Below are 26,421 nucleotides of genomic sequence, written 5' to 3'. Positions count from 1 at the left end.
TTGCCGTGTCTGATGCGCGCGCGTTCCACGCGAGATTCCCGATCGTGGAACGGCACAAGTCCGCCGTCCATACTGAAAAGGGTCTTCCAGCACAGACGGCGGTTTTCACGTCGCGCCTTCCCCCGGTTCCGATAATACAAAGAAATCCGCATCAGGGTAATGTCGCGTGAAGTTAACGCGCCGGCGTAACCGTACCCCGGCACGTTTTCTCTTTCTCTCTCACTCGCTCGCTCTTTCTTTTTCTCTCGTTCTCTCCGAGGGTTCGGATCGTGGCCGGTATTTCGATGAAGGCTGCAGGCAGAAAAGAAGCAGGATGAGAAATCCCATTAAGGGAAGACCTTGAAAGGACATCGCTCTCTATCTCATCCGATGCAGGCGATAGACGCGACACGAGGGCGTCTCTTCTCTTGAATGCGCGATGGAATTGCGAAAAGCGTATAAAAGAGGCGCGAAGAAGAGTGTTTTTCTTCGTCCCTTCTCCTCCTTCCCGTTGATAAGCGCCTAATCATCTCGAGACATTCAAATAAAAATAAGAATATAAGAAAAGATAAGACGGGAGGGGGAAGAGGACACTCGAGAGGTTTATAATACGAAACGATTTGATTATAAAATAATGACGGTTTCTATTTCGATGTACATGTATGTTTGCGATACATGTAACGCGCGCGGTACTTTCGAAGATCGATTAGGCTCGAACTGTGCGCCCGCGGGCGGAGTATCGGACGATACCGGATCGGGTCGGAAGGGCTCGAGTTTAGTCGCTCCACTGGACTGTAACTCGAGCTAAACCCGAGAAACACCACCAACACCGTTCAGAGGAGAGAAACTTGCCTTGTCAGCAGGCGGTATAAGGTCGAAATCTACCCAACCCGCTTGCAGACAGGAAACGGAATCCAACTTCCTTCCTTGGTCGAGGGCGAAGATTAATCTCGGTGCAGCCGCGTACCACCTCCATTTGAACCCATCCCTCGAGCACATCTCTTCATCGCTATTCTAACACCCTCCTATCCTGGTTCTACCGCGTAAACTCTCGCGTATCTCGTACGCAAATAATCATCGAAGTGAAATTACATTGACAAAAAAAAAAAAAAAAGAAAACGTAATCGAGATGCGATAAATTGCTCGAATCGATGTAATATATTTGTTGCAAATTAATTTCACAGATCCGTGCGGAAGCGTCGAGTGCGTTGAGCCGGAAATCTGTCAGCTGGACAGCTCGAGACAACCGGCTTGTCGCTGCAGGGAACAATGCGACATCGCGCTCTCGCCGGTTTGCGGCAGCGACGGGAAAACGTATCTGAACGAGTGCTACCTGCGACAGGAGGCCTGTCGAACGAGGTTGCCGCTCAAGAAAATCTACAACGGCGGCTGCAGCTCCGGTAATACACACATACGACCCGAAACGAGAATCCGATATCAATTTGCATCGAAGCATTCGGAAAATTGCGCCTCTCGCACGAGTCGTTTCGCCGCGCGCATTGCGCGCGATCGCGTTTGCTAAAAACTTTCGCTAAAAGATGTGTTCGATCGCGCGTAGCTGTGTAGCAAAACAATATAATTGAATGAACAGAAAAATATTGCAATATTTGTTTTAAAATTGATCACAAAATAAAAAGCACAAAAAATATTTGAAATCTCAAAAATGCGATAATCGCTAACTCTCTCTTCTCATATCGCTCTCGAAAAATATCGCAAATTACAAAATTATTTTCTCGATATTAAATTAATGGAAATCTCGTATTTTTTACCGTCTGTATTTTGAGAACGCAATTTTTCAAGCATTCCGTTTGGAGTAAGAATTTTTACAAATAAAAATCGCATTTTCTCTCGATTTTGCAGGTCACAATCCCTGCGAGGCGGCGAAATGCGACTTCTACGAACAGTGCGCGATCAATCGGCAAGGGATCGCCACTTGCGAGTGCGGTCCCGAGTGCGAGCCGGTGATGAGACCCGTGTGCGCCCGCGGCGGGACCACGTACACGTCCATGTGCGAGCTGAAGAGACAGGCGTGTCTGACGAAGAGCAACATCGAGGTCGCTTACGTTGGCATATGCGGCTCCCGAGGACCTTGTTCCGAGAAGGTCAGTCTCTCAATTGACCACGTTAGCCGTTTCACATGCCGAAAACGTACGCGGGAGAGAACCCTGGCCTAAACACGTTCGCGGCTTCTGCTTTACGCTACGCGAGGGAGATTACTTAGTCGCCGTGTGCGCTCTATCGGAGTTTCAACGCCGCAAATTATTGCTCTTCGGGGAGCGTCTCGGTTCTTGACGAACGTCAGCCGCATTATGGTTTATACCGTTCCGTGACATGTTTCAATGAAATTTCATCTATTGATTGTGGAAAAATATGAGAGACGAGAGGAAAAATCGAACGTTCTTAAATATTCTCAGTATTTGTCGCGTAATCGATATATCGAACAAAGTAAAAGAGAGCAAAAGAGCTCGATTACAGATCTCAGAGTTGTTTTGCAATACCATATCATAACATTGATTTCGGATATTTAGATTTCGTTAAGAAAACCGCGTTCAAAATCGGCGGGATTTAGAGTTAGAGGATCTCCTCACACTATCGGTCTACAAAACAAGGTTTGTAATCGACGTGGAACGCGAAATGGAAATGGCCGAGATGTATTCACCGCAGAAATTGGAAGGGATCAAGAGACCAATGGAGCACGGAGAGAATATCCTCTCTCCTCGTTCTCTCTATTTCTCCTTTTCCCGATACTCTTTCTCGATTTCCCGCAAAATTCGAAAGCTCGCGGTGAGGATCTTCACCATTTTCGACGAGCTCCTCCGCCGAAAGCAATTGTCGCTAATTGGATGACACGGAGCTCCGGGTATCTCCGTGGGAAAGTCGATACATAATTCCGGCGCGAGAAGAAACGGCGAGAAGGGGAGAAAAGAGAGATCGAACTCGATAAATTTCGCAAAGACATTTCGAGTATCGCGAACTCCTCCTTCTCTCCTCGTACGTTTCCTCCCACAAATGGTTTTATGAACCTCGATGTATAGTCGAGAAATTCCCCGTTAAAACTATAATTACCGTCACGTTTTTTGGTATATTTTTCTCTCGCCCCAGAATATGTGTGTGTGTATTTAATTTAATTATTGAAGTAATCAATAAAAACAGAGATAAAGAGCGTAATTATCTTTTGACGCTGTAGAAAATTATATTTAACGGTTGTAATTATCATAATTTGCGTCGACAAATTGACAATTTGTGAAGATATTATTGATGTTTAATCAACTTTCTCGATGGGAGAGAGATGTGCGATAATACTTTCAGATTTTGTTGCGCGGCAATATGTCAAGGCAATCGTGTGTGCAAATTATTCGGTTCGCAGGTGTGTCAATGGGGTGCAATTTGCGCGGAGAACGGTGACACCGCAGTGTGCGAGTGTCCGACTTGTCCGGCAGAATTTCAGCCCGTGTGCGGCGATGATGGCATCAGCTATGGCAACGAGTGCAAGCTTCGCCTGGAGGCGTGTCAACATCGACGGGAGATACGCATTCTGTACCAAGGACAGTGCAGTGAGTACTTCCGTAAATAGATTCGCGGCACAATTCCGGCGGCCGCGCAAATGCGCTTCTAGAATCCTCTTCCTATTACAATGTCATGCATTATTGACGTTATTGAGTTGAAAACGATATTAACCTTGAAGTTGATATTAATAACACGGAACAAGTCAACATTTTGTGTTTTATTTTATCTCTTTTTCCGTACAACTCGAACGTATTTAAATTGTTTGTGCTTTTTAATTTTATTTTTTGTTCTGCCAGTAACTTTTTCTCACATATACGATCTCAGTTCCCGTCGTCGTCGTAAAAATATAAATTAAACATCGCTGACTAGTGAATTTTTTTAATAAAGCTCTGCAAAAAAACCTCCATGCGAAAAAAAAAAAGATACTTTTAATATCGCAAAATTCTGAATTCCAATCCGATGGGGTTCCGCATTAATGCGCCTTTGTCGGGAGGGGGGTCGCTAATATCGGAGCGCGGAAAATAATTTCCATTTCGCGGCAGGGAGGTCGGTCGCGTTAAGAGAACAAATCTGTGATTTTAATATGCCGAAGTGGTCGGACAGCAGGGGGTTAATTTACGGTCGCGTAACCGCGCCGACAGCGGCGGCGGTAACTTAAAACTTGCTACGACTAATTTGAATATCCGGCCCCCGAGTAAATTGAATTTATAACGGATTTCTGAACGATCTTAAGTAGCGCGGCGGCATGAAACTTGATTAACGTCGATGGCCTCGCGTGTTTCCCCAGAATTAAACATCGATCGGCCGGTCCCGTCCGCACTTTTACCTCCGTCGCGTCCTCCGATGCGAACCGATAAGAGCAAACTGTGATTGCGAGAGTTACGATTTGATTGGAAATTACAAATCGCGCGCGAACCATCTTCTTGCCTAATAATCGATCTCTTCTGCAATTCATAAGAATAATATTCTTTTGAATACTTCTCATGTTGTCGATTCGCAGCGCCGTTTGATAAAACACTTCGGGTCGAATTATTATTATTATTATTATGCCGCTGCATTTTACATAGTTTTTTTCCGAGAATACGTGCGATAAGAGCGCCGCGTTTGATAAAGTTACGCTCCGGCCCACGTCAGATATTTCCAGCGATACCGCGTCTCGAGCTTTTCTTTTCCTTCGGTTTTCCCACTCGCGCGAATTCCCCCGGACGATATCGTAAACAACTTCATGCATACCGCACTGGACGATGCATCATCGCGGCTGCACGCGAGCTCGCGCTATTAATCTTCATTTTATTATTTTCTTCGATGCTTTTACCCAACAACGGAGGCTCTGGCCTCCGTCAGTTCTGACCGCGCGTGAGGGCGGGAGAGAGGGAGACACGGAAGTAGTGAAGGAGATTTCATCGACCGTGTACTTTACGTTTACGACGTTGGTCCCTACCCTGCAATTTCATTCTTATTAATCCGACCCTCCTTCTCCTCTCGATATTCCAGAACGACGAGCCGCCGTCGTCGTCGTCGTCGTCGTCGTCGTCGTCGTCGTCTCAAAAGGACGAAAGAAATTCCTCGGCAATTTTCCGTCCTGTGCGCGCCCTTTCTTAGAATTCGATGAATATCACGCTTCACCCGCCCTTCGATTTGTCTTGAATTTTTTTCTGTCGAAACACACAATTCTCACAACGACCTCAAAACGGACACGCGCCTTCGACTTATTAGACACAAGAAAAATAAACTGAAATATTTGACGAGCGAGATATTAAAATCGTGGAGGCGCGTAGAATCCTAGAAAAAATTAAAAAAAAAAAAACTTGATAAATTTGCGAGGCGCAAACTCGCGATGCGCATTGCTTTTAAACGGCAAATATTGTACTGTTAAATATTGCAATACCCCGTTTGTGTCGTTCTTTCGCTTGAGAGCTACGATTTAACAACGTAAAAACGAAGGTATCCGGCCGCAATTAAACCTTGAGGATGAGAATCCTTTATTTCCACTTTTCCATCTCTTCTCCCCCCCCCCCTGGTTTTATTCTTCCGCTCGTCTTTATGGAAATCGCTCGCGAATGAAGTGCTTTTCAGCGGCGAAACAAACGCGCAACTTCGCCTCGAGGAGAAGCGATTGCATCTGGTGACATCTGGCACTTTTCATTTACAACGCAAATGCACACATTCTCGCGCGCGCGCGAGTATTTCCTCTATCTCTGATAGTCGCGCGCAGTTTCCGGACGTGTAGGAACTACGTAGAACGAAACTCGAACTGATAGCACTGATATTTTAAAGATGAGCGCGCGAACAGCGAAATAAAAGTCAAATTCGCGCAAATGACAATTAAAATAATTGTAAGAATACATTTCGTCGAGAGAAAACAATCTGTGAAATTGTTTCCGAGTTTATCGAAATGTACGACGTAAATGGGGAAAACGACTTGGAAAAATGTAAATAAAAAATGTAAGTATTTATCGCCATCGTCAAATACATCGCCAAACTCCGCGTCTGGGAAGATCAATCTGCAAACTTTCTGCCTCGGGAACTCGTGTTCGCGTCTTGCGCGAGTCCGTGTAGAAAAATAAATTGCAACATTTTCCGATTTGCATGTTTATTAAAAAGTTGCACCTGTCAACGTGGGCAAGCGCGTCCCGTTGCTATCAGACGGCAGATTTATCAAAAGCCCGCGATGAGTACCAACATGAGCGATTCCATCGAACCCCATCCGCCTTCTCATCGGATCGGGATCCTTCGACGCTTAAAGGCTCCGGGAATATAAAATCCTCGTACTCGCGAAAAGTTAGTCTAAACACAAACAGTAATTTCCATCACAAAAATCTGATGAGATGGGGGAGGGGGGAGACGTGTGCACCCTGAGATGAGAGAGCGCGATGAGAGTGGATACGCGCGTCGTATCCGAGTATCTACGATACGCGATGTGGTAACGCGATGTGTGCCGGGAGGTTTACCAAACTTTCCTCATATAACACACGTACTCGCCGAAAAGATTGGATTGCTTTTAATATCGGGCGAACGCGGCAACCTGCGAATTCGAAATCACACAGAACGGAGAGAAAAAAGATAAGAGAGAGAGAAAGAGAGAGAGAGAGAAAGAAGAGAAAACTCGAAGCACGAAAGTTTTGAATTTCGAGATATATATTTTACAGTACGATCGAATGAAATCCTTCGCGAAATGTCTGTGGTGATATTTGATTTCGTCTCATTTTTGTTTTCACGCGTATATAATTTTAGAAATTCAAACACACACATTAGTGTGTAAACGTTTTTCCATAATTGGAGCGTAAAGTACATCATGTTTCCGCGGGGATATTCTCGCGGTAATAATAGAAATACTCGAAATTAGAGAGTTTCAAGGAGCGTGGCACGCGATCTCTTGTAAATCACGCGCGGCGATAATTTTCATCGCCACGCGGACTCGCGTTAGAAGTCGCGAGCGGAACGTGCCGGTGGAATTTGGCGGCTTCGCGTGCGCGTTCCGTTTTCGCGACGTCGGTCGGCTGCTGAAATCGTGATGAGTTGTTACCCCGCGGCATGCACGATGCATATGCATGGCACTTCCTTGCCGCGCGCGCGTCACTTACGCCACCCTTCTTCCTTTTCCATCCTCCCCCTTCCCCCCGTTCGCAGTCACGCTTCGCGCGCGATGATTCTCGAACCCCCCGCGCTGGAAAACCGAGGACGGGAAACTGTCCTCCCGCCGCGAGCATCATCGACACGTCAATGCAGGCGGACGGAATCTCCTTCCCCCCCCCCCCCGTATTTTTCTCTTCAACTTTCTCTCTTTTACATCCGCCGTGGATTTCAATGAATTCTAAAGATAACTTTGCGACTGGCAAGCCTTGCGGATCTTCCCATCCTCCGTCGTTCTCGGCGAGAGGGAGGATTCGGTTACTTCTCACATTTCGATACTTACCCTTTGTTTCTCGGCCGCTCTCTCTCTCTCTGTTTCTCCTTCTTTCTCTCCCTCCTGGCTGTGAAAATTCCGCTCGGATGCCGGTATGCAAATATTCGCGAGAATTTTTATTAATGTTACTTCTCTCCCTCTTTCCCGCTCCCGTCACTTGCAAATACGGTCAATGCGGTTTCTCGCCGGAATGTCGGTTCGAGGGATAAGGGTCTGAGAGAGTGATGAAGGAACACGTCAGTCAAATTTGTGTCAAATCCTCACACAGATATAGAGATAGATGATAATCGTAAATCATCGCCTGTTCACAGACGGCTGCGAGAAGAAGAAGTGCGAGTTCTACAGCGAGTGCGAGAGCGACAGCAGCGGGGAAGCCAAATGCGTCTGTCCGAAGTGCAAGAATTCGGTAAGTCCGAAATACATGCACGTGATTTCAGTTTCTATATAACAACAATAATTGTGTATATTTATAATGTAAAGAAAAAGAGAGAAAAGAAATAAGTACGTTATAAAAAAAAAAAAAATCCACGCTGCTTTTTTTCTATATTTTTCTATACATATCTTCACGTGCAATATAATATTACATATTCTAGCAATAATCGATCGTTGTTACAAATGGCAACACTAACGAATAGCGCGGGCTATAAATATGTCAAGGGAGAGCACGTGACGTGCATTACGGAATAATATTAAATCGAATGTTCAGTTTGTTTGGATTATATTCAGAATTTTGTCATTTGCATGGCGCGATATTTCGATCAACCTAAATTTTATAAACGTCGCCGCCTGTCTGTATTTTTGCGTGTCCACGAAAATATAATGCGAGACGAATGCGCGAGAGAAATGGCTCTCAATCCGAGGTTGACAGTTGCGCGCGCGCGCGCACGCGGCACCGCGCGAATTATATTCCCAGTTTCGATAAATCACTATGCATATTTTTACGCACACTTGCCGTGAATAATTCTCTCAAATAAACGTCCGGATTAATTCCCATTTCAGTTACAATCAAAAAACCTTGCCTCATGTATGTACGAAAGAACGAACATGCAAGCGCGCGCGTGCGCGTTGCTTCGCGGTGTTATTTAAAATTGAAATTAGTGGATACAATTAACGAAATTTTTACCGGTAGTATTATTATACTTAGAAAAATAATCTCACACTTGTTTTACGTTTTTTACGTAAAAAAAAAGAGTAGCTCAATATAAGTAATTGCATTACGCGGATTTACAAGCGAACACACACGCGCACACACGCGTTTGTTGTTTGAGCAACAAGAAAACATGTTTTTTTTTTTTTTAACATTTTTCTACACGATTTGCGTTTCTTTCAACAAATTGCGCGAATAATTACGCGCGTCTGTCCGTATCAATTCCGTGTCGACAAATTAGTCGTGATCATCACGCTCGGCTTTTTCTTCCGAAAAAAAAATTTCAGACGTCGCTTGCGTGCAATTTTCCTCGTTTAGATATGCTCGCGGCGGTTCATAGCGCGCTAAGGCTCGCTCGTTAGCGTAACTAACGTGAAATATATACGCGATGATGAATGTCCCACTTCGATGTATGTTCATATATACGCGCGTGCACCCGTAAATAGTTACGCGTTCTCGACCGGCCGCGATATTTTTCGCCAGACGACCGTTTTCGATGTTACGCGCCTCCAGGATGCCGCTTCGTTAGCGGCGAAACGAGAAGGGTTTGCATGCGGAGAGGCGGGGAAAGAGGAGCGATGAGTTTGGTGGCGCATTTGCATGTGCCATTTTCAGAACTTCCCATCAATGGCGTTTCCGCGCGGTCGGCGTTTATTATATCACTCTTCCGCGGAATGAATAGCGTTTTCATGTTTCATTAGACATCCGTCACAATAGTCAATGGCTTTTCCTGCGGAACCGTTCGGAAATTTCGCGTGAAAACGCGTCGCGCCGTTTCAAAAGGCGCGACATTCGTCCGTCACAGCCGGAAGGGGGAAGAGTCGGGAAAAAGAAAATGAGCTCGTAATAAATGTTAATTAACATTTCGTCCCGCGACAGCGATTTTGTCGGCGGGTGTGGCGAGTGTTTTTTTTTTTTTTTTTTTTTTTTTTTATGTCGCATGCCACGAGCATTACGTCGAGTCATTATGTTTCTTTGTCTGTTTCCGACGATATCTGGGATAGAAATCTAACCGCGTGAAAAATATGTAAGCGCAAAAAGTTCGCGTAAAAGAGTCTCTCTAAAAGAGAGCCACAAAGTTCGCAAACAGCAACAACAAAATCAAAGTGAATTGTTTCCGGTTTTATATCTATATTCGCTCGGTGTTTTCGAGACTGCGTGGACTGTTCTCGCACTACTTCTGCCAATAACCATTTGACAGTAACGACAGTAACGCGCGCGCGCGCGACTCGATGCATTATTCTTTCGTTTCTCTTTCTCTCTTTCTCTTTCGTAGAGCTTCAATTTCTGCGGATTTATTTGCCTATCTCGGATCGATTTCCGATAAATAATTTTTCGTATCCGGTTGCGCGCGGATATTAGAGTTTCTCTCTCCCGAAGGTTTTTTTCCCCTTTCTCCTCCCTCTCACCCGTTCCCATCTGGTCGCGCGACGCGCATTCGGAAGCATGTCGGTTCATCAAGATAGCGCGGAAAATTCAGCCGATCTCGGACGGAGATACGGGACGGAGGTGGTCTCCTCTCGGATTTCACGATTCGCGGAACGTCCTGCTGACGAAACGACGAACAATTCCGAATTCCTTCGACGTTGGTCTTTTCGTGGTCGTCCGTGAAGGTATACGTATTCGGAACCGTCGGGGGAGGAATAAGGGATGCGTTCAACGTCAGGGAAAAGAAGTTGGGAAAAGGGATTAGGTTGGCAGGTTTCGTCGGGGAACCGACCGAGAAGATCTTGCGGACGACTTCCGCCGGTATTCTTCCGGGACGGAAAGTCCGGTTGTCAGTCGGTCACAGGAGCTTATCGAGAAGTATCAGACACTCTCTCTTTTTCTCTCTCGATTTTCAACGAGAATTTTCGGAACTTGTTCCTCTTCTATACATCAGCGATTGAAATGCTCGCTCGAAACTGCAACACTCAACACAATTCTGTGGTGTAATTTTACACCAATCTCGAATTCTCCTCGTCACACACATCGTATAAAATTCAATATATTGTAAAATATAATGTGATAATTAAGTATTTATAATTTTCGTGTGTAAAATAATACAGAAAAACAGAGAGAGAGAGAGAGAGAGAGAGAGAGTAAACTAAAAGTTTTAAATAAATCGATATCCTTCCATTTGTAACATGAAAAATTCACGCGACAGCAAGAAGCTGCGTTTCGAATTAAATGTTTAATAGTTTTTTTTTCCAGATTTTTTAACAATTTTATACCGTACCGGTGTAACGATCGCGATTTTGCATAGCGCGGTCGTTGTTGAACGAGGACGGTTTCACTCCCTAATTTAAAGACAGAACCATTGTAACGTGGTAGAATAACGCAATGGACGCGTTCGCGTACAATAATCCTCTTAATGAAACATGAGCGCGCGTACACGCGGATTAACCTCAGAAAATGAGCTGACTGACGCGTCAATTAAACTTAACAGGGAACCGACTAAATCGCGCGGACGTACGTACCTCTCACCCTTTCCCCTTCCAGAAACCGTCTCTCACCGCAGCAGCAGCAGCAGCAGCAGCAGCAGCATCGCATACCATCCGGATGCAGTTGTGTTTTGAGCGGTCGTACGTACTAATAACCGTCGCGTCTTCCACCACACCCCGAAGCAGTTCGCGCAAGATAGGTTTCCCACAAATTCCAATTAGATCACAAATGAGGCTTTTCCTACTCGCGCGCGCGCGCACACACACACATACGTGTGTGCTCTATTTGCATAATTGTGTTACGTGTTATTTTGACAGAAAATACAAATTACTTACATAAATTACCAATTACAGCTGTAACAGTCGCCGTCGAATAATGCACCGCCAATTAGTTGTGCTCATTAGTTATGTTTTAAATGTAATTCTCGATTCATTGTTCATTAATTCAATGTAAGAGCGCTAATTACACGGTGTGTACGTTTGTAATGATTTTAATATTAGAAAAGAGCTTGCATTTTTAGTGAAAACAATTACCCACCACAAATTTGTCGAGCAATACACTTTAACTGCAAATTAATCAACTTTTATTGAAACACCCTGTATATGTAAATATATATATGTATATATATATATATAACACAGCTGGCTGGGTGTAGTAATAGCAGCCGGCGAAGAGTGGCAAGTGCATGAAACGCGCGTGTAATAAGCAAACAAGAGGAGCCGCGAATATGACGGCCGAGCTAATTAAGTTTTGCTCTTTCCTGTGTTATTGCACCGCTCCCATCCTCATCCCTCTTCTTCTCCGTTCATTTCCCAGTCTCGCGCTGCTGCTGTCCATCAAATGCGCCGTACGTACCCTCCCCTTCCGCACCTTTGTGACGCGCAACAAGTGAGACACGCAGGACATTTCTCTCTTACTCTATTTTTTTCTTCTACTCTCACTCTCTCTCTTTCTCTCTCTGTCTGTCTTTTTTATTATTTTTGTATTTCTGACTTTTATTTATAAATTCATTACGCACGTTGTTTTGTATTTTGTTTTCTCACGATCGGATTTCCGACAAAAAAATATCTTACGTATGAACAGAAAATGAACGAACAAATAGAAAAATAATTAATATAATGTCTAATTATCGTCAATTATTAAAATTGAGCGCGCCCTTACACATTTGTGCACAGGTGAAAGACTCAACGGAAGTGAAAAAGGTTTGCGGATCTGATGGGGTGACGTACGATAGCGAGTGCGCCCTGAAAAGGGCTTCGTGCGTGAACCAGACTCTCATCACCATTAGCTACGAGGATGACTGCAGTAAGTAACATATACATATACGCCAATGTGCCTTGCGAGCGAGGATTTAATGCGATGAGCTCATGCGTTGAGCTCTGAAACGAATACTCTAAAAGCGAAATTCTAAAAATAAGAAGTCGTCTCTTCCTCTAACAATTTCTGTATTTTAAATGGAATATTATCTTCTTGCAAAAAAAAAAAAAAAAACAAGAAAAACAACGGAAGAGCGAGAGAAAAGGAAAATAATGTTAAAAAAATAATAAAGTACTTTTCAGCTGAGGAAGAGAAATTGTGAACGTTTTTCTTTTTTTTTTTCCAGAACTGTGCGAAGGGATGGAGTGCAAGTACGGCGCGCGTTGTGTGGCGGGTGAATGCGTGTGTCCGGAAGCCTGTCCGGAAGCCAGTGGCGAACCCGTTTGCGCCAGCGACGGGAAAACTTATCCATCCGAGTGCGAGATGCAGCGAGCATCTTGCGACAAAGATTCCAAGTTGGCGCTTTTGCACGTCATATTTTACGGTGACTGCGAGGAGAGATTTCCCGTGGCGGCGTTAAGTATGTGTTTCTTAAAATTATACATGCTCATCTCCCTCGTCGCGCGCGAATCTTCTTTCTTTCTTTTTTTTTCTCTCTCTCTCTCTCTCTCTTCTTGTTTGAACGTTTAAAACAAAAAACATTTGAGCGATAACACAATTATTAACTCGCAAAGTATGTGTTTGACGCGGAGGCAATCCGCAAACACCTTTGACTCATGAAAGTGCGCGGAACGCACGGCGAGTTTCCTTGAGAGACGTTTCCACATACTCTGTGTGGGCTTTTGGAAATTGCTGTTCTCTGTGTAACAAGGCGCCTCAGCTTAATTGAAAATAATTGAGCGTAACTGTCGCAATTAGCGAGCGAGACGCTTGTTCCGGAGAACGCTTTGCGAAAGACGCGCGCGTTAACCGCATGCCATTAACAATTCGGCTGCTAGCAACCCGCACTAATAGAAGCGCGTACTCGCGCGATAAACTCGCCTCTAACCGCCGCGCTTTAACCAATTCCATAACAGCGACCAAGTCGACGCCCGCGATAACTCGCGTGGCCACTACAATCGCGGACGTGACCAGCACGCAGGAGCGCGAGGCCTGCAAGGACATTCACTGCGACTTCGAGGCGACCTGCGAACTAGGCCCGGACAAGTATCCCAGGTGCAGCTGCAGATTCGATTGCGCCTCCATCTCGCCGGAGAAGATGAAGCCTGTGTGCGGCAGCGACCTCAGAATCTATTCCTCTCTCTGCGCCATGAAGATGGAAGCCTGTCAGCGACAGCAGGAGCTCAGGCTGAGGCCACTCGATCTCTGCCAAGGTTGGGAGACGTCGACGAACAGACGACAAACAGACGGAACAACTTGCCTTCGGGAGAGACCTTTTGTGTTACCGGATAATTGTTTTTTTCTTTTTTAACACGCTTTTATTGCGCTTTTTACTAACAAACATGTAAATAAATAGTTCATCTCTCCGAACACAAGTTGAAATAGATCTGATGCAATATGTATCGTGTGTGCAATAATTATCTATTTTGATTGATTATTGTAATAATTATCAGTTTATTACAAAAGATATAATTGTTAAATGACAGAATTGATTATAATCGACCAGTTATTGTTTTATGTGCAATCAATTTGCGTTCGCGCAGGTATGGAGGTCAAACCCTGCAACGGCGACCCACCGTTGGTGGATTCCGAGGGCAAGGAGTACGACTGCGGTAGCGGACCGGAACGCAGAGACTGCCCAACCAATAGTTACTGCCATCAAACCACACGATTCGCTCGTTGCTGCAAGAAAGGTTAGCGAGCAGACCAAACTCGAATCTATTTACGTGTAGATATAATTAATATATTTATAAATAAAATAAACAAATTATATATGCGATTACACAATTTTTTAACAAAAGAATTCAAAAATTCTTGCAAAGCGGATTTTTACGACGGAAGATCCGCGTGCATTACCATCGCGCTTAGTTTTCGCGACGTGGTGATGGTTGCGTGCCTTTTCAGTTCACGGAATCCAGGTGGTGAAATGCGCGGATTCATGGCACGGTTGTTGTCCGGACGGAAAAACCGCCGCCCTCGGCCCGGACGGTGCTGGCTGCCCGAGTTTGTGTAATTGTAACAGGCTCGGTAGCGTGTCCGACACCTGCAACCCGGAAACCGGTGAATGCGAGTGCAAGCCAGGTGTAGGCGGTCCCAAGTGCGATAGATGCTTGCCGGGTTACTGGGGGCTGCCGAAGATAAGCGAGGGTCATCCGGGATGCATACGTAAGCAATTTCGAAATCGATCGCCTCGCGCGATCGTTCGATACAAATCTCTCATCATTATTTTTTTTATGCGCGCGAACAGACGACACGATATTTTACACCGCGTATTGAACGTACCTTCATTAATGTGATTTAATTTTCCCTCGCTTTAATTAGTTAAATGAGAGGAAATACGTAATCGTAATTAATTACTGACACATAATTATTTGTGACATGAAAAATTACATACATTGAATTTGGATGATTGATTAGATATTTCTTCATCACGAAGAAATGTCGCTCGCTCGATAATTACGCGCGACGATGTAAACGACGATTGTGATTATTTATTACGTTTGAAATTAATACGAATTTTCCTCGTTATGTCTCTCTCTCTCTGAAACACAGCTTGCGGCTGCTCGCTATTCGGTTCCGTCAGGGAGGATTGCGAGCAGATGACAGGCCGTTGCGTCTGCAAGCCCGACATCCAGGGACAGAAATGCACGATCTGCAACGATCACAACAAGATACTCACACCTTCCGGATGTTACTCAGGTATCACGCAATAAAATATAATTCTCTATATAATCATCTCTGTTATACACAATTATTAAAACATCAATTATATTTCCTTAATTGCGACAAAGTGAAAAAAAGAATGAATAATTGTGACATATCTTCAAAATATTTCTCGTTCGACACATGTTTTTGAGTCCCGCAAATTCTTATATTTATAATTCGATATTTTGCATCGAAACACCAATTTACTTTTCGCGGTTACGCAATGTCGGGAATAATCTTTTACGTGTTCGGACACCTCGTGCGGATAACTGAGTGTCGCGACCGACCGGGTCACGTCGTCGCCTCGAGAGGACGAGGCCGTAACTTTATTAACGTCGCCCTAATCCGTTTTGCCTCCCCCCCGCAGCCGACACGATACCGCCCATAGCGACCACCTGCAACGAGTTGGAATGCTACTCGGGCGGTCAGTGCTCGGAGATCGGCGGCGCGCACTGCGTCTGCGAGCACTCCTGCCCGAAGGACGAGCCGCCCGTGCCGGTGTGCGGCAGCGACGGGCAGACCTACGACAACGAGTGCGAGCTAAAGATGTACGCCTGCCACCACCAGGCCGACGTGGTCACGCAGGCCTTCGGCCACTGCAGAGGTGGGTTCACTGAGCGTACACCGCCGAACAGGTCGCTTTACGTCCTGCACTACTGAGAAAAAACGCACCAACGACCCTTTAATTGCACTCCGCGATCACGTCTCTGAGGACGACGCGCGAGAGAGTATTTGAATTCTACATCTTCTAGACAGAAAAAGCCGCGGCGACGAAACACGCGGCGAGCGTAGTGTAATCGTAGATAGGCGAAGTTGCTCTCGTTCGATATATATAATATATACATATATATATATATATATATATTTGCAAGTTACATATAGTCGAGCAGTATACGCCTTGATTGTTTTAGCGAAGAACGACGAACAAAAAAAAAACACGTCGGATAGGATAGGACGAAATTGTGTAGGAAAATAAAAGATATGTGAAATAAGATAGGAATATTTCTGTATCAGCGATAGAATGGCGAGATTTGCAAGGAGAGAGCTCTGATCAACAATCTCGATTTGACGTGTACGTGATTTCAATATACGCGCGAGTTTTCGATCTTGATCGGTATAGAATCCGAGCTGAGACGTTGATTTTTTTGTTTTTCTAAAAAGAAGACACACAAACGTTCTGTGAAGAGACAGTGTAAAACTTGTACGATACGGAAGATACTATATAAAAAGCGATAGACAGATGTAAATAAATTGTTGTTGAAAAATTGAGATCCTTCGCAAGGATCGTGGCCTAATAACTGCAGCAGTCGAACGCTCTACACGGCATCGGTTTGTAAAAAAATTTATTCGTTGTTCGAAGAGGAAGTTGTTGATTTGAAGCGACAATTGAGAGCAGGTAGAAGACGTTATTTCTTTGTCAAACGTATGAAATTCTTTCCGCGCGAAGAAAAATCCGATTATATAAAAACCAAAAAACGCCCAGCTTGTCCTAGAAGAACTAACCGTTAAAAAAAAAACGCTAATTAGCTTACTTTGTATTCAAACGTGATAATAAACTTATCAAGTTCCTATTACATAAATGTATGTACGTATGTTTGTAATCCCCCGCACCACCACCCGCAAATCACTGGAATTACTACTTTGCTTGCTTTCTTAATCAACCGCTCGTTTATCTTCTTATTTCCACACACCATTGAGTAACACATTTGTGTGTTTAATTAATACGCAAACATAAGTGAAATCAATTCGCTCGTAAGCTAAATTCAGGGAGGAAAGAAAGCAAAGTGAGTAAGCGAACTCGAATTTAAGACACTTTATTTGCTTCAATTCGCGTGTGATAATTTTTTTTCAATATTACATCATCTCGATATTGCTTTTTTCAACCGAGAGATCAAAGAAGAGAAACAATCGGTCTAAAAAATTCTAAAAAGAATAAAATAAAAAATTCGGTTCAAATAACACAGAGAGTAAAACGTTACTTTTATATAACGCACGCGCGCGCGCACACACGCGTGTAGCGATGTAAAATTTTCTTTATTTTGGTAATTAATCAATTTATGTTTACATGCTTGTGTTATACTTGTTTTCTTTATATTTTCAAAATTCGTAGCCTCCAAAACCGCGCGCGATGATTTATCAAGATTATTTTCGTGAGAAAAGGTACGGAGGCGGAAAATGTAGATGCGCAACTACTAGCTTAGAGAAAGCTCGCATTAAAGCATCCCCCGGAGGTTGATCCGGCCGCCGCGTTCGCACGTAAAGAAAGTTGGCAAACGTTAACTCGCGAAACTGAGCGAACGCCGAAGGTGGTTTTAACTAAATCACCACGCGGACCTCCTCCTTTTCCTCCACCCCCGACGTGATCTCGTCTTAAGTGGCGCCCGTGGGACGTGTCCAGAGAAGAACCCCGGACATCCACACGAGAAACTGGGCGACATCCAGCCGGTCCAGCCGCAAGCATTTAAACCCGTGTGACTCGGCAATAACTCTCGTTCCGCAAAAGAAGATCCACCTACGAACTTTCTTCTGACAAAATCTCACGCATCGATCGCCGACGGCGTTTTGACCTAAACACGAAATACTTTTTACCTTACAACTTCTGCTCGTTTTTTTTTTTTTTTTTTTGATGAAAAAACAGACAAGAGATGCGCGTGTGCCACGCGCGCGTTGAAGATAAAAATCTCCATCGAAAGATATTCCCGTAAAGAGAAAAAAATCTTGAGATAAAAAATGTTGTAGTTTTTTTTTTCTTTTTTTTTTGTGGATAAACTGCGATATACGTTTAAACTCGTGACGAAAATGCGCGAAAAAAAAACAGAAAAATCTATCTATCGCCCCGAAGATGTGTAACACACGATGACGTTCTGTGACCCGAAAGAAAATCGAATGTTGCATTTCCTTCTCGACGGAGAACGCTTGTTTTCCTGTTTGTTTCATTCTTTATTTCCAAGTCGCGGCACGACGACGACGACGACGACGACGACGACGTCGACAACGACGATCGAGGAAGTTTTCTCGCGCGGTTACGTCGATATCCGTCTCCACCACGTGATCGATCTTTCTCTTACAAAGAGAATAAGAGAAAGAGATATCCGAAGCGAACGTAGATGTATAAGTAAAGGCGTCATTAACGTTGCAGTTTTCCCAATTAGTTGCGAGCAAACCGAAGACGGGAGCGATCTAATTTCGCGAGAGAACCGTTGATTATCAACGAGCATTGAATTCGGATGCCGAGTCAATCAATCCGAGGCGAATCTAGTCCGCGGAGCGCACCGGTTTTTTGCACAATAAATCTGTGCAAAAAGTGCACCGCGGTGGAGGAGAAGATTCTCCACCTCAAACCCCTTTCTCTTCTTCACGTACTTTCTTTACCCTCACACCCTCTCAAGATCTGCCGAACCCCTGACGAAGTTCGCGGAGCGAAACGTCGGAATCTATTAAAGTCACTCCCGCTCGCCCCCAACCCTATTTTTCGATTGCTTAGCCCTCTTTCCTCCTCCTTGCACCCCGGTTTCAGCCCCCCCCCCCCGGTCCCACGTCTGACTCGCTCGCTGGAAGTCAATCTCTTAAAAAGTTCTTCTCTTCGGGGGCTCGTCCTCCGGAGTCAAACATAAATCAGATTACGCCGTCCTCGCGCGGACTCGCTCGTTCCCTTTCTCGCCTTCGATTCGTCTTTTATCTCGTCTTCTCTTTATCCCACCTTCGCTCTGCGTCGCGCGGAAGAACCCTCTCCTTCCTTCAGAGACTCTCCCCCTCTCTTCGTCCTCTTTTCGCTCGCACACACGTCGCCACACGTCGACGATCGGAGTAAAAGACGGTAACGGCGTCGGAAAGTCGGGAGAAAAGAAGAAAACGATATGGACGCCGGGCACTTTGGATCGCGTAAATAATGCATGTCGTAATTTCTCGCGACGGCCGGCTTCCTCGATTTCCCGGCGGGCGGGAAAAAGCGCGGGGATATTCTCACCGGCGGGAAACGATCAATCGGCCGATGAGAGAACGTCCTGCAGCGCGTGACGTCTTTGACACGAGCGCAAGTTTATAATGAGTTTGAGTCGCTCATCGAGCGCGGGAGAGACATCGAACTCGCGTAACCGGAATAAAGGTCGAGCCGAGAGAGAAGATCCGACTCTGACGTTTCGTGTGGTCCAGACGTCAGAGAGACGTCTTGAACGCAAACTGCGCAAGAAACACAGACAGTTTTTTACACAACGTAGAAATAGCATCAATATATATTGATAAATTGTTCTTGTTGAAAAATATTAATAAACAGTTCGTTAATTGATTTCGTGTAAAAAATCAGTCGATCACCTTGTTCCACATTGGACAAGGCGCGTCTCTTTTAACGAAGCCGCGTATCGATAAAGGTAAACACGAGGAGTTTGTAGTTGATAAAACTACCCGTCAGCAGGAAACAGAAAGAGATTCGCCCGTTCTGAAACGTCGGATCGTATTTCCGCGCTCTCTTTCCGGCCGTTTCTCGCAGCCTGTTCGGGATCTTCATTCCTCAAATGGACCGTGGCCCGTTCTGGAAGGGGGTAAAAAGCTGGGGGTATTTGCAGTAGAGCAACACAGTAGCGAGAAAAGCTCGTTCTCGCAGGAAGTAAATAAACGAATCGATTATACGAAGACAAATAAGCGAGAGTTGTTGAACGCGAGAGGAAGGGTGAACGACGCGGAAAAAGGGAGAAAAGGAGAGAGACAGTTTGTCAGCAAAGGGAGAGAGAGAGAGAGAGAAGAGAAAACGGTAGCGTGGCGACCGATCGTCGAGAAAAAAAAATAATAGCGAAAGTCCTCGACGAGCAATAATAGGAAGCAACGCGGCAATTGGAAAGTAATTAAAATCCCATTAAGACCGTTCCGACTCCTGTTAACAGTTTTGCGTAACTTCGAGTCGATAGAATTAGCTTTTCGATTTTCATTATTTAGAGGAACTCCGACGCGGTCGCTGTCGACGTCCGTTGTGTTGCGTCTCCTCTCTGGACGTTAAAACGCTGTGGGACGAGACACAAATTCTCTTTCTCTCTTTCTCCCTTTCTCTTTGTCTACAAACTCTCCCTTCTACAAACAGAAATAATAAAATAATAAAAACAAAATAGGAGAAGGAAGATAATTTATTAGATACATCGGGATTAAGCTTCTCTCTGCTGTCAAATAAAACTTTCGCGTAACTGTACATGGTAGTATGTTTTCATCTAATTTGTAAGAGCGTCGGATTTAAAAAATTCACGACGCGAAGATTAAACTTAAAAAGCCAATCACTTGTAAACAATATTATGTCATACATTTTAGTGCTTTGCGCGTCGATTAAACCGGATTATTCTTCGCGCCAGCACAACTTTCTCGTCAAACTAATTTAATTTATAAGCTTCCGCAAAAATTTTTCTGAAAGGTTCTACCTTCTGTGCAAAAAAAAAAAAAAAAAAAACGAAGATCTCTCGCGGATTAAAGTTACAAAAAAAAGAGAAGGGAGATTTGCGCGCTTATTTATATTCATCTTGGTATTTCTTAAGGCTAATCACGCATGGAAATGAGAGCAGGGAAGAAGGAAAAGATAAAGCAGTGAGCGGGAGATTAGCGGGAAAAGAGTTTGTAAGGCGGTCACGTTTTTTACAGACTTTTTCGATGTTCATTTTTGGAATAGAAGCTTCAATCGTGACTTCTGATCGTTTTCATTCATTTTTTTTATTATAAAATTTTTTGAAGGCAAAATAAAATAAAATCGTAAATTCTGCTCTCTCTCTTTCTCTCGAAATGCTGTTATTTTTATAAAAAGTATTACATATTGTATTTCAATGAAATTTAATTTTTAATTTATTAAAATAAATAATTACTCGCGTTCAGCTCGTTTTATACGTATAGAGAAGTTATTTTCAAACGATGATATATGTACATACTTCAATCTGTCCCGAAATAAAAAAACGAGATAGTTGAAAACGATTATTTCTACGGGAGTGACTCTCTCGGAAGAAGAAATTAATTTTAAAATTAATTAACAGAAATTCAAACAGAGCCGGACCTTTCTCTATTACGATTTCACAATCACGTATATAAAGCGCGTCACCGTCGTTATAACTTTTAATGAGAGAAAATTAATAATTTTATAATGAAAGTCTCATCACACGTGTCGCGCACACATATACAATGCCAGAGACAAAAGGCGAATCCTGTTCGGCTAATAATGTTGTGTTTCGCGTGGTCAACATCATTATCCTTGTAGAAAGCTGATTGAATATATACAATTAAACTCAGAGTTTGTGATCAACTTTTTTTTTTTCAAAAGAGCGAGATTACATGTACGTCACTTTTACATCACTACAATATTTTATATATTTGTAGTCTCCAGAAATTCTAAATTTCACTTAAAAAAAAAAAAAAAACTAAAGACAATTTTTGCAATAAATATTTCCGATTGCAAGCTCTGAAAACGTTTGTCGATGATGACGGAGGCGGGCGAGGAAACCTAAAGTGGCAAAATTGGAAAACACACGCAAACCGCATTTTCAGACGACTCCTTGGTTAACACGGACTTCCCCGTAAAAAGATACACAGCCGTGCAATATACTCAACCAGCAGCCGCCATTTCTCCGTTGTCCAAATCTACGCGGCACCTCTTGGTACCGGAAGCTGATCCACGATATTATTACACCCATCGTGCTCATCAAGAGACCATCACGATCGACCGAGATAACTTAAAGCATGGTAAAAAAACAAAAATGTCTCTTCTTTCATAGAGGTCAGCCCTTTCTTCAAACGAAGTACATTTTCATAAGAAGTAAACAAAAAAAAATTGTAAAAAGAAACCGAGTTTTAAATAAGTTTCTCTCGAAAACGTGTACTTTATGTAAAAAAAAAATACCGTAAAATTTCTTTACAACATTTCGAACTGCGGGATTAACCGCCCGAATTGATGTAGCGGAAGTAATTGATAATTAACAATGAATTTATAATTTAATGTCGTGTGTGCTTTATTAACCGTATTATAGATTTACGGCCAACAGTGGATTAACATCAAAATATTTAATGCTTTAGAATCGCATGTTGGCATTTGAAACGTGTGACATATTAATGCTCGAAAATACATTACAGAAATTGTTTATTTATTTACACAAAATTGGCGCTACCCCTTTGTAGGAGTGGCCACATCGTATCGACCGACGCCGGCAACGATTCGAGTGGTCACTGCTCTTCTAGGTGATCTTTGTACCGACGACAAAGATTGCACGATACCCAACAGCGAGTGTTCGAACGGAGGCTGCGTCTGTTCCGACGGCTACGCAGAGACTAGCGATCGGCAAGAGTGTTTTGGTAAGATATGGATGTGTCTTGATTATTCGCGCAGTTTATTAAAAATAATAAAAATAATAAAAGTTGATTTTTTTTTTAAATACTTAACTATTTTCAAACAAAATATTTTACCGGCGTGTCTTTAAAAAATTAATTAGTTGTCTTAATTAGAAGTTTACCATTTCGACGATATTGTCGTACAACTTGATTCTCGGCAATGATTTTCTTAACTTCTTCAACTCGCGGAGAACTCGAACCTTATTTGTTGAATCGTCACGTTGTTTCTAACTGTTAGACAATTAACTTTCGTTTAAACCTCGTTTTCTCTCGTCTTCTCCCGTCAGCCAATTACGTGCCTGTGACGCCGACGGAGGAGTTTCGCGCGTGCCTCTCGTATCCGTGTCACATGACCTCGACGTGCATCGACTTACCCAGCGCAACTTTCGTCTGTATCTGCCGGCCAAATTACACCGGGCTGCTGTGCGACGAGGAGATCAACAAGCGGGATTACGAGATACCATCCTTTGACGGCAAAAGCTACGTCAGGATGAGCCGGCTGAAAGCGTATCATAAATTCAGCATCGAAGTCGAGTTCAAAACGTACGCGGACAACGGAATCATATTGTACAATCAGCAGAAAAGCGACGGGACCGGCGACTTTGTCTCGCTGGCCATTGTCGACGGGTTAGTAGTTGTCATCTTTTGTCACGATAATCTTTCTCTCTCTCGTCTCTACTCGCAAAAATATGCTCTTTGAAGGCTTGCGAATATTACATTGCCGCAATGTAATATTCTTTTGACTTGCATAATTCAACTTCGCGGCCGATTGGATAATTACGTGCTCGCTCGCTCTTTAAACGAGAGAATCCGTAAATGTGTGTGTGTGTGTGTTTGTTTTTTAGATACGTGCAATTCAGATACAACTTGGGAAACGGGCCTGTGATACTCGCGTCGTCCGAACGAGTAACCATGAAGACTTTTCACAGAGCGGCGGCTAAGCGGTACCACAAGGACGGAGTTCTGATCTTCAACGATGGCGAGGACGTCGCCGGTCAGAGTCAAGGGATGTTAAAGTCCTTGGACTTGAATCAGGACACTTTTATCGGAAACATACCGACCAATTACACCAAGTAATATTATATTCAAAATCGTTAACAAAAGAGAGCGGTTGCCACTTTGAACACTTTTAAAAAAAAAGAATATTTCGAATTGTTTCACAGAGTGTACGACAATATCGGCACCAGTCACGGGTTCCTCGGTTGCATTCGCAAGCTGAAGATAAACCGGATCAGCGTCGATCTCCACGTCGGTCACGACAAGGACGTTCTCGAGAGTTACCGCGTGAAGGAGTGCGGCGACAACGCGTGCGCCAATCTGCCGTGCCAAAACGGCGCGACGTGTCAGCCGATCTTCGAGGAGGACCTGTGCAACGGCCGCGAGTGCAGAAGACTGCAGAAGAGAGGCAAGAACAGAAACAATCGCGGTAACGGTGGCGGCAAGGGTGTGAACATCGTCAAATGCAAGGGCAATCACTGCACGGCGGTCGATCAGAAGAGGACGAAGAAGAACGCGAAGAAACGCTGCGCCACCGAAAAGTGCGACTACGATTACGAGCTTCAGTACGAGAACAATTACGATCACGACAATTACGCGGTGGAGAAGTACGAGCCGCCGGACTACAGATGCATATGTCCGCCGCAGTTCACCGGCCGAAACTGCGAGGAGTCGCTCGATCCTTGCATCGGCGAGCCCTGCCAGCACGGAGCCACCTGCGACATTCTGCCGCAGGGAGGATACGTGTGCAAGTGTCCTCCCGGCCGAACCGGCGAGCACTGCGAAATTCGTGAGTGGTCGCTTCAAAAATTCTCACAGGAAATTACAAAAAAATTATACAGTCACTTTTTTTTATTACAACGATGTGTTAAACCGATAATTTACGTCAATGTCGTCTATTGTTTTCAGTGGACGACGAGCTGACGGAACTGCTGATTCCCGAGATGAACGGCAACGGATATCTGGAACTGCCCTGTCTGGAGGGCGTAGCGAAGGCGTTCTCCATCGAATTGTGGTTCCTGACGCACGCGAGCGACGGTCTCCTGCTGTACAACGGCCAGTTGAATAACGGCCGGGGCGACTTCATCAGTCTGAATCTGGTTCACAACAGGTTGGAATTCAGATTTAATCTCGGGAGCGGCATCGCGAACATCACGTCGCCGGATCCGGTCACTCGGGACACTTGGCACTGCGTGAGGATCAGCAGACTCGGAAGAGAGGGAGTTCTTCAGCTTGACGACGGGACCGTCGCCAGAGGATTGTCCGGAAGTCCTCTCACGGAATTGAATCTGGAAATGCCACTCTACGTCGGTGGCGTCAAGTAAGCGTCAGCGCCGAGCTACACCAGCTGTCACAATAGTTTTTTATTACTTCGAATAAATAAATTTTTTGTCGAAAAAAATTTTGCGCGATATCTTTACAATCACTTGATCTTTTTTAGACACTGGCGAGAAGTTCATCGTTTGTCCGGAGCCTGGACCGGACTGGTGGGCGCCGTGCAGAGACTGATGGTGAACGGTAAAACGTATCAGAATCTCGCGGTAAACGTCACTCAGCACAACACGGACATTTACGACGGTCTGCCGTGTCCTAGCAACGAAAATCCTTGTCACAACGGCGGAGTCTGTCTCCCACTTCTGAACAGTTATCTCTGCAAGTGTGCCACCGGTTACAACGGTCTGCATTGCGAATTCTGTGAGTGAATTTCCGTTATCTTTTTTAAATAAACAACAAAATCTTAACTCTCAGCTGAATAATTTTGCTTTCGTTTTTTTTTTTTTACAGTTATGGGTTACGACGTGTCCGGCACCGAAATATCGGAGCGACCGGTGCGTTTCGAGGGCGACAATTTCCTGCAGTTCAAACATCGTGCCGGAAGAAGGTGAGTGATGTGTACACACAACACTCCGTTCGAACGAAATCCCGAAAAAGATCAACGACCGAAACATTAGATCGCAAAACGGCACGTCCTTTAGGATGTTCGATTTAGGTGCATTTGAAATTAGAGAGTAATCGGTCGATCGGCATTAGCGAGAGAAAGAAACAGTAGATTAATTAGCGCTCCTGATTTAACGACTAATGTGTCACTAACCTTCTGATTGTGTAACCACCAACTAGTACTAACTCGACTAACACTACCCTCGGCGAGTACTCTGAGGAGTCCTACTCCGACTACGACTTGGAGGAGGACGTCGACTACGAGTACGACAATTACGATTACACGGAGTAAGTTTTCCAGTGGACAAAATGGCTGTACTCGTTTGAGGGATAGATTTTTTTTTTTTTTTTTGTGCATCGTATGACAAATCACACCCCTTAGCAATCACCCCCCTTAATCGTGAAACTCCCCTTCCAAAACGTTTGTGATTGCGCAATAAACCTAATTGACGTAGATTACGTAACGTTTCCTTTCGTTAGTTGAAGATACAATTAGACGAGCATTTTATTATACGATAATCATTATTAACGATAATTGCTGCAAAATGACACTTTAAGAGAGGGTGTTCTTTTAACGGCATTACGTAATCCTATTTCTTTCTATTTTTTTGATCGATTACATAAAGTTTGGAACAAAAATTAATTATTGCAAAATTGTTCGCATAAGACTTTACAAAGTTCACCTTTTCTTTTTTCTTTTATTTCGAACTCTCTGAGCGTGTATCTCACAGTAGAGAACTCTTTGTATTTGTAGACCGTAGTGTATTATTTTTGTTGGCATGATAGTGTTTTTTCGAACTTTGTTTGTTTTTTATGTATAATCGTGACGATCGTGCGTGTTCGTTCTCAGACGCAGGGGACAGCAGTCGAACAAGTTCGAGTTGCGACTGAGAACGGTACATCCTGACGGCCTCATCGCGTGGGTGGGAAGAGGAAAGCTGGAACATCTCATTTTGTCTCTTCACGGCGGTCACGTGTTGCTCACTTACAAGAGCAAGACCGAAAATGTAGTCGTAAAGAGCAAGGTAAACACACGACATGTATTAACAAACAATTT

The 26,421-nt window shown here is 44.1% G+C and overlaps 1 protein-coding gene across 6 annotated transcripts in view; it reads left to right on the top strand.

The window, feature by feature from the left end:
• Positions 1–26,421, top strand: part of LOC109863763 (agrin-like) — a 409,371-nt gene that overhangs the window by 377,084 nt on the left and 5,866 nt on the right. For 5 of the 6 annotated variants that reach the window (XM_020444286.1, XM_020444284.1, XM_020444290.1 and 2 more), the window contains 21 exons: positions 1,164–1,379; positions 1,840–2,081; positions 3,347–3,533; positions 7,705–7,799; positions 12,140–12,269; positions 12,568–12,801; positions 13,298–13,594; positions 13,925–14,074; positions 14,286–14,546; positions 14,934–15,080; positions 15,454–15,690; positions 21,594–21,788; positions 22,221–22,394; positions 22,718–23,057; positions 23,276–23,503; positions 23,594–24,216; positions 24,336–24,747; positions 24,868–25,121; positions 25,212–25,308; positions 25,545–25,652; positions 26,215–26,389. In XM_020444286.1, coding sequence (XP_020299875.1) covers positions 1,164–1,379; positions 1,840–2,081; positions 3,347–3,533; positions 7,705–7,799; positions 12,140–12,269; positions 12,568–12,801; positions 13,298–13,594; positions 13,925–14,074; positions 14,286–14,546; positions 14,934–15,080; positions 15,454–15,690; positions 21,594–21,788; positions 22,221–22,394; positions 22,718–23,057; positions 23,276–23,503; positions 23,594–24,216; positions 24,336–24,747; positions 24,868–25,121; positions 25,212–25,308; positions 25,545–25,652; positions 26,215–26,389 — 4,802 coding nt within the window. The remainder of the gene's footprint in view (positions 1–1,163; positions 1,380–1,839; positions 2,082–3,346; positions 3,534–7,704; positions 7,800–12,139; positions 12,270–12,567; positions 12,802–13,297; positions 13,595–13,924; positions 14,075–14,285; positions 14,547–14,933; positions 15,081–15,453; positions 15,691–21,593; positions 21,789–22,220; positions 22,395–22,717; positions 23,058–23,275; positions 23,504–23,593; positions 24,217–24,335; positions 24,748–24,867; positions 25,122–25,211; positions 25,309–25,544; positions 25,653–26,214; positions 26,390–26,421) is intronic. The other variant, XM_020444285.1, reaches the window with a different exon arrangement.

The sequence above is a fragment of the Pseudomyrmex gracilis genome, unplaced genomic scaffold (genome assembly GCF_002006095.1).
Source record: "Pseudomyrmex gracilis isolate BER0280 unplaced genomic scaffold, ASM200609v1 scaffold_12, whole genome shotgun sequence".
Classification (NCBI taxonomy): Eukaryota; Metazoa; Arthropoda; class Insecta; order Hymenoptera; family Formicidae; genus Pseudomyrmex; species Pseudomyrmex gracilis.
The sequence above is the reverse complement of the archived record's forward strand: the minus strand, read 5'-3'. Positions and strand labels throughout refer to the sequence as shown.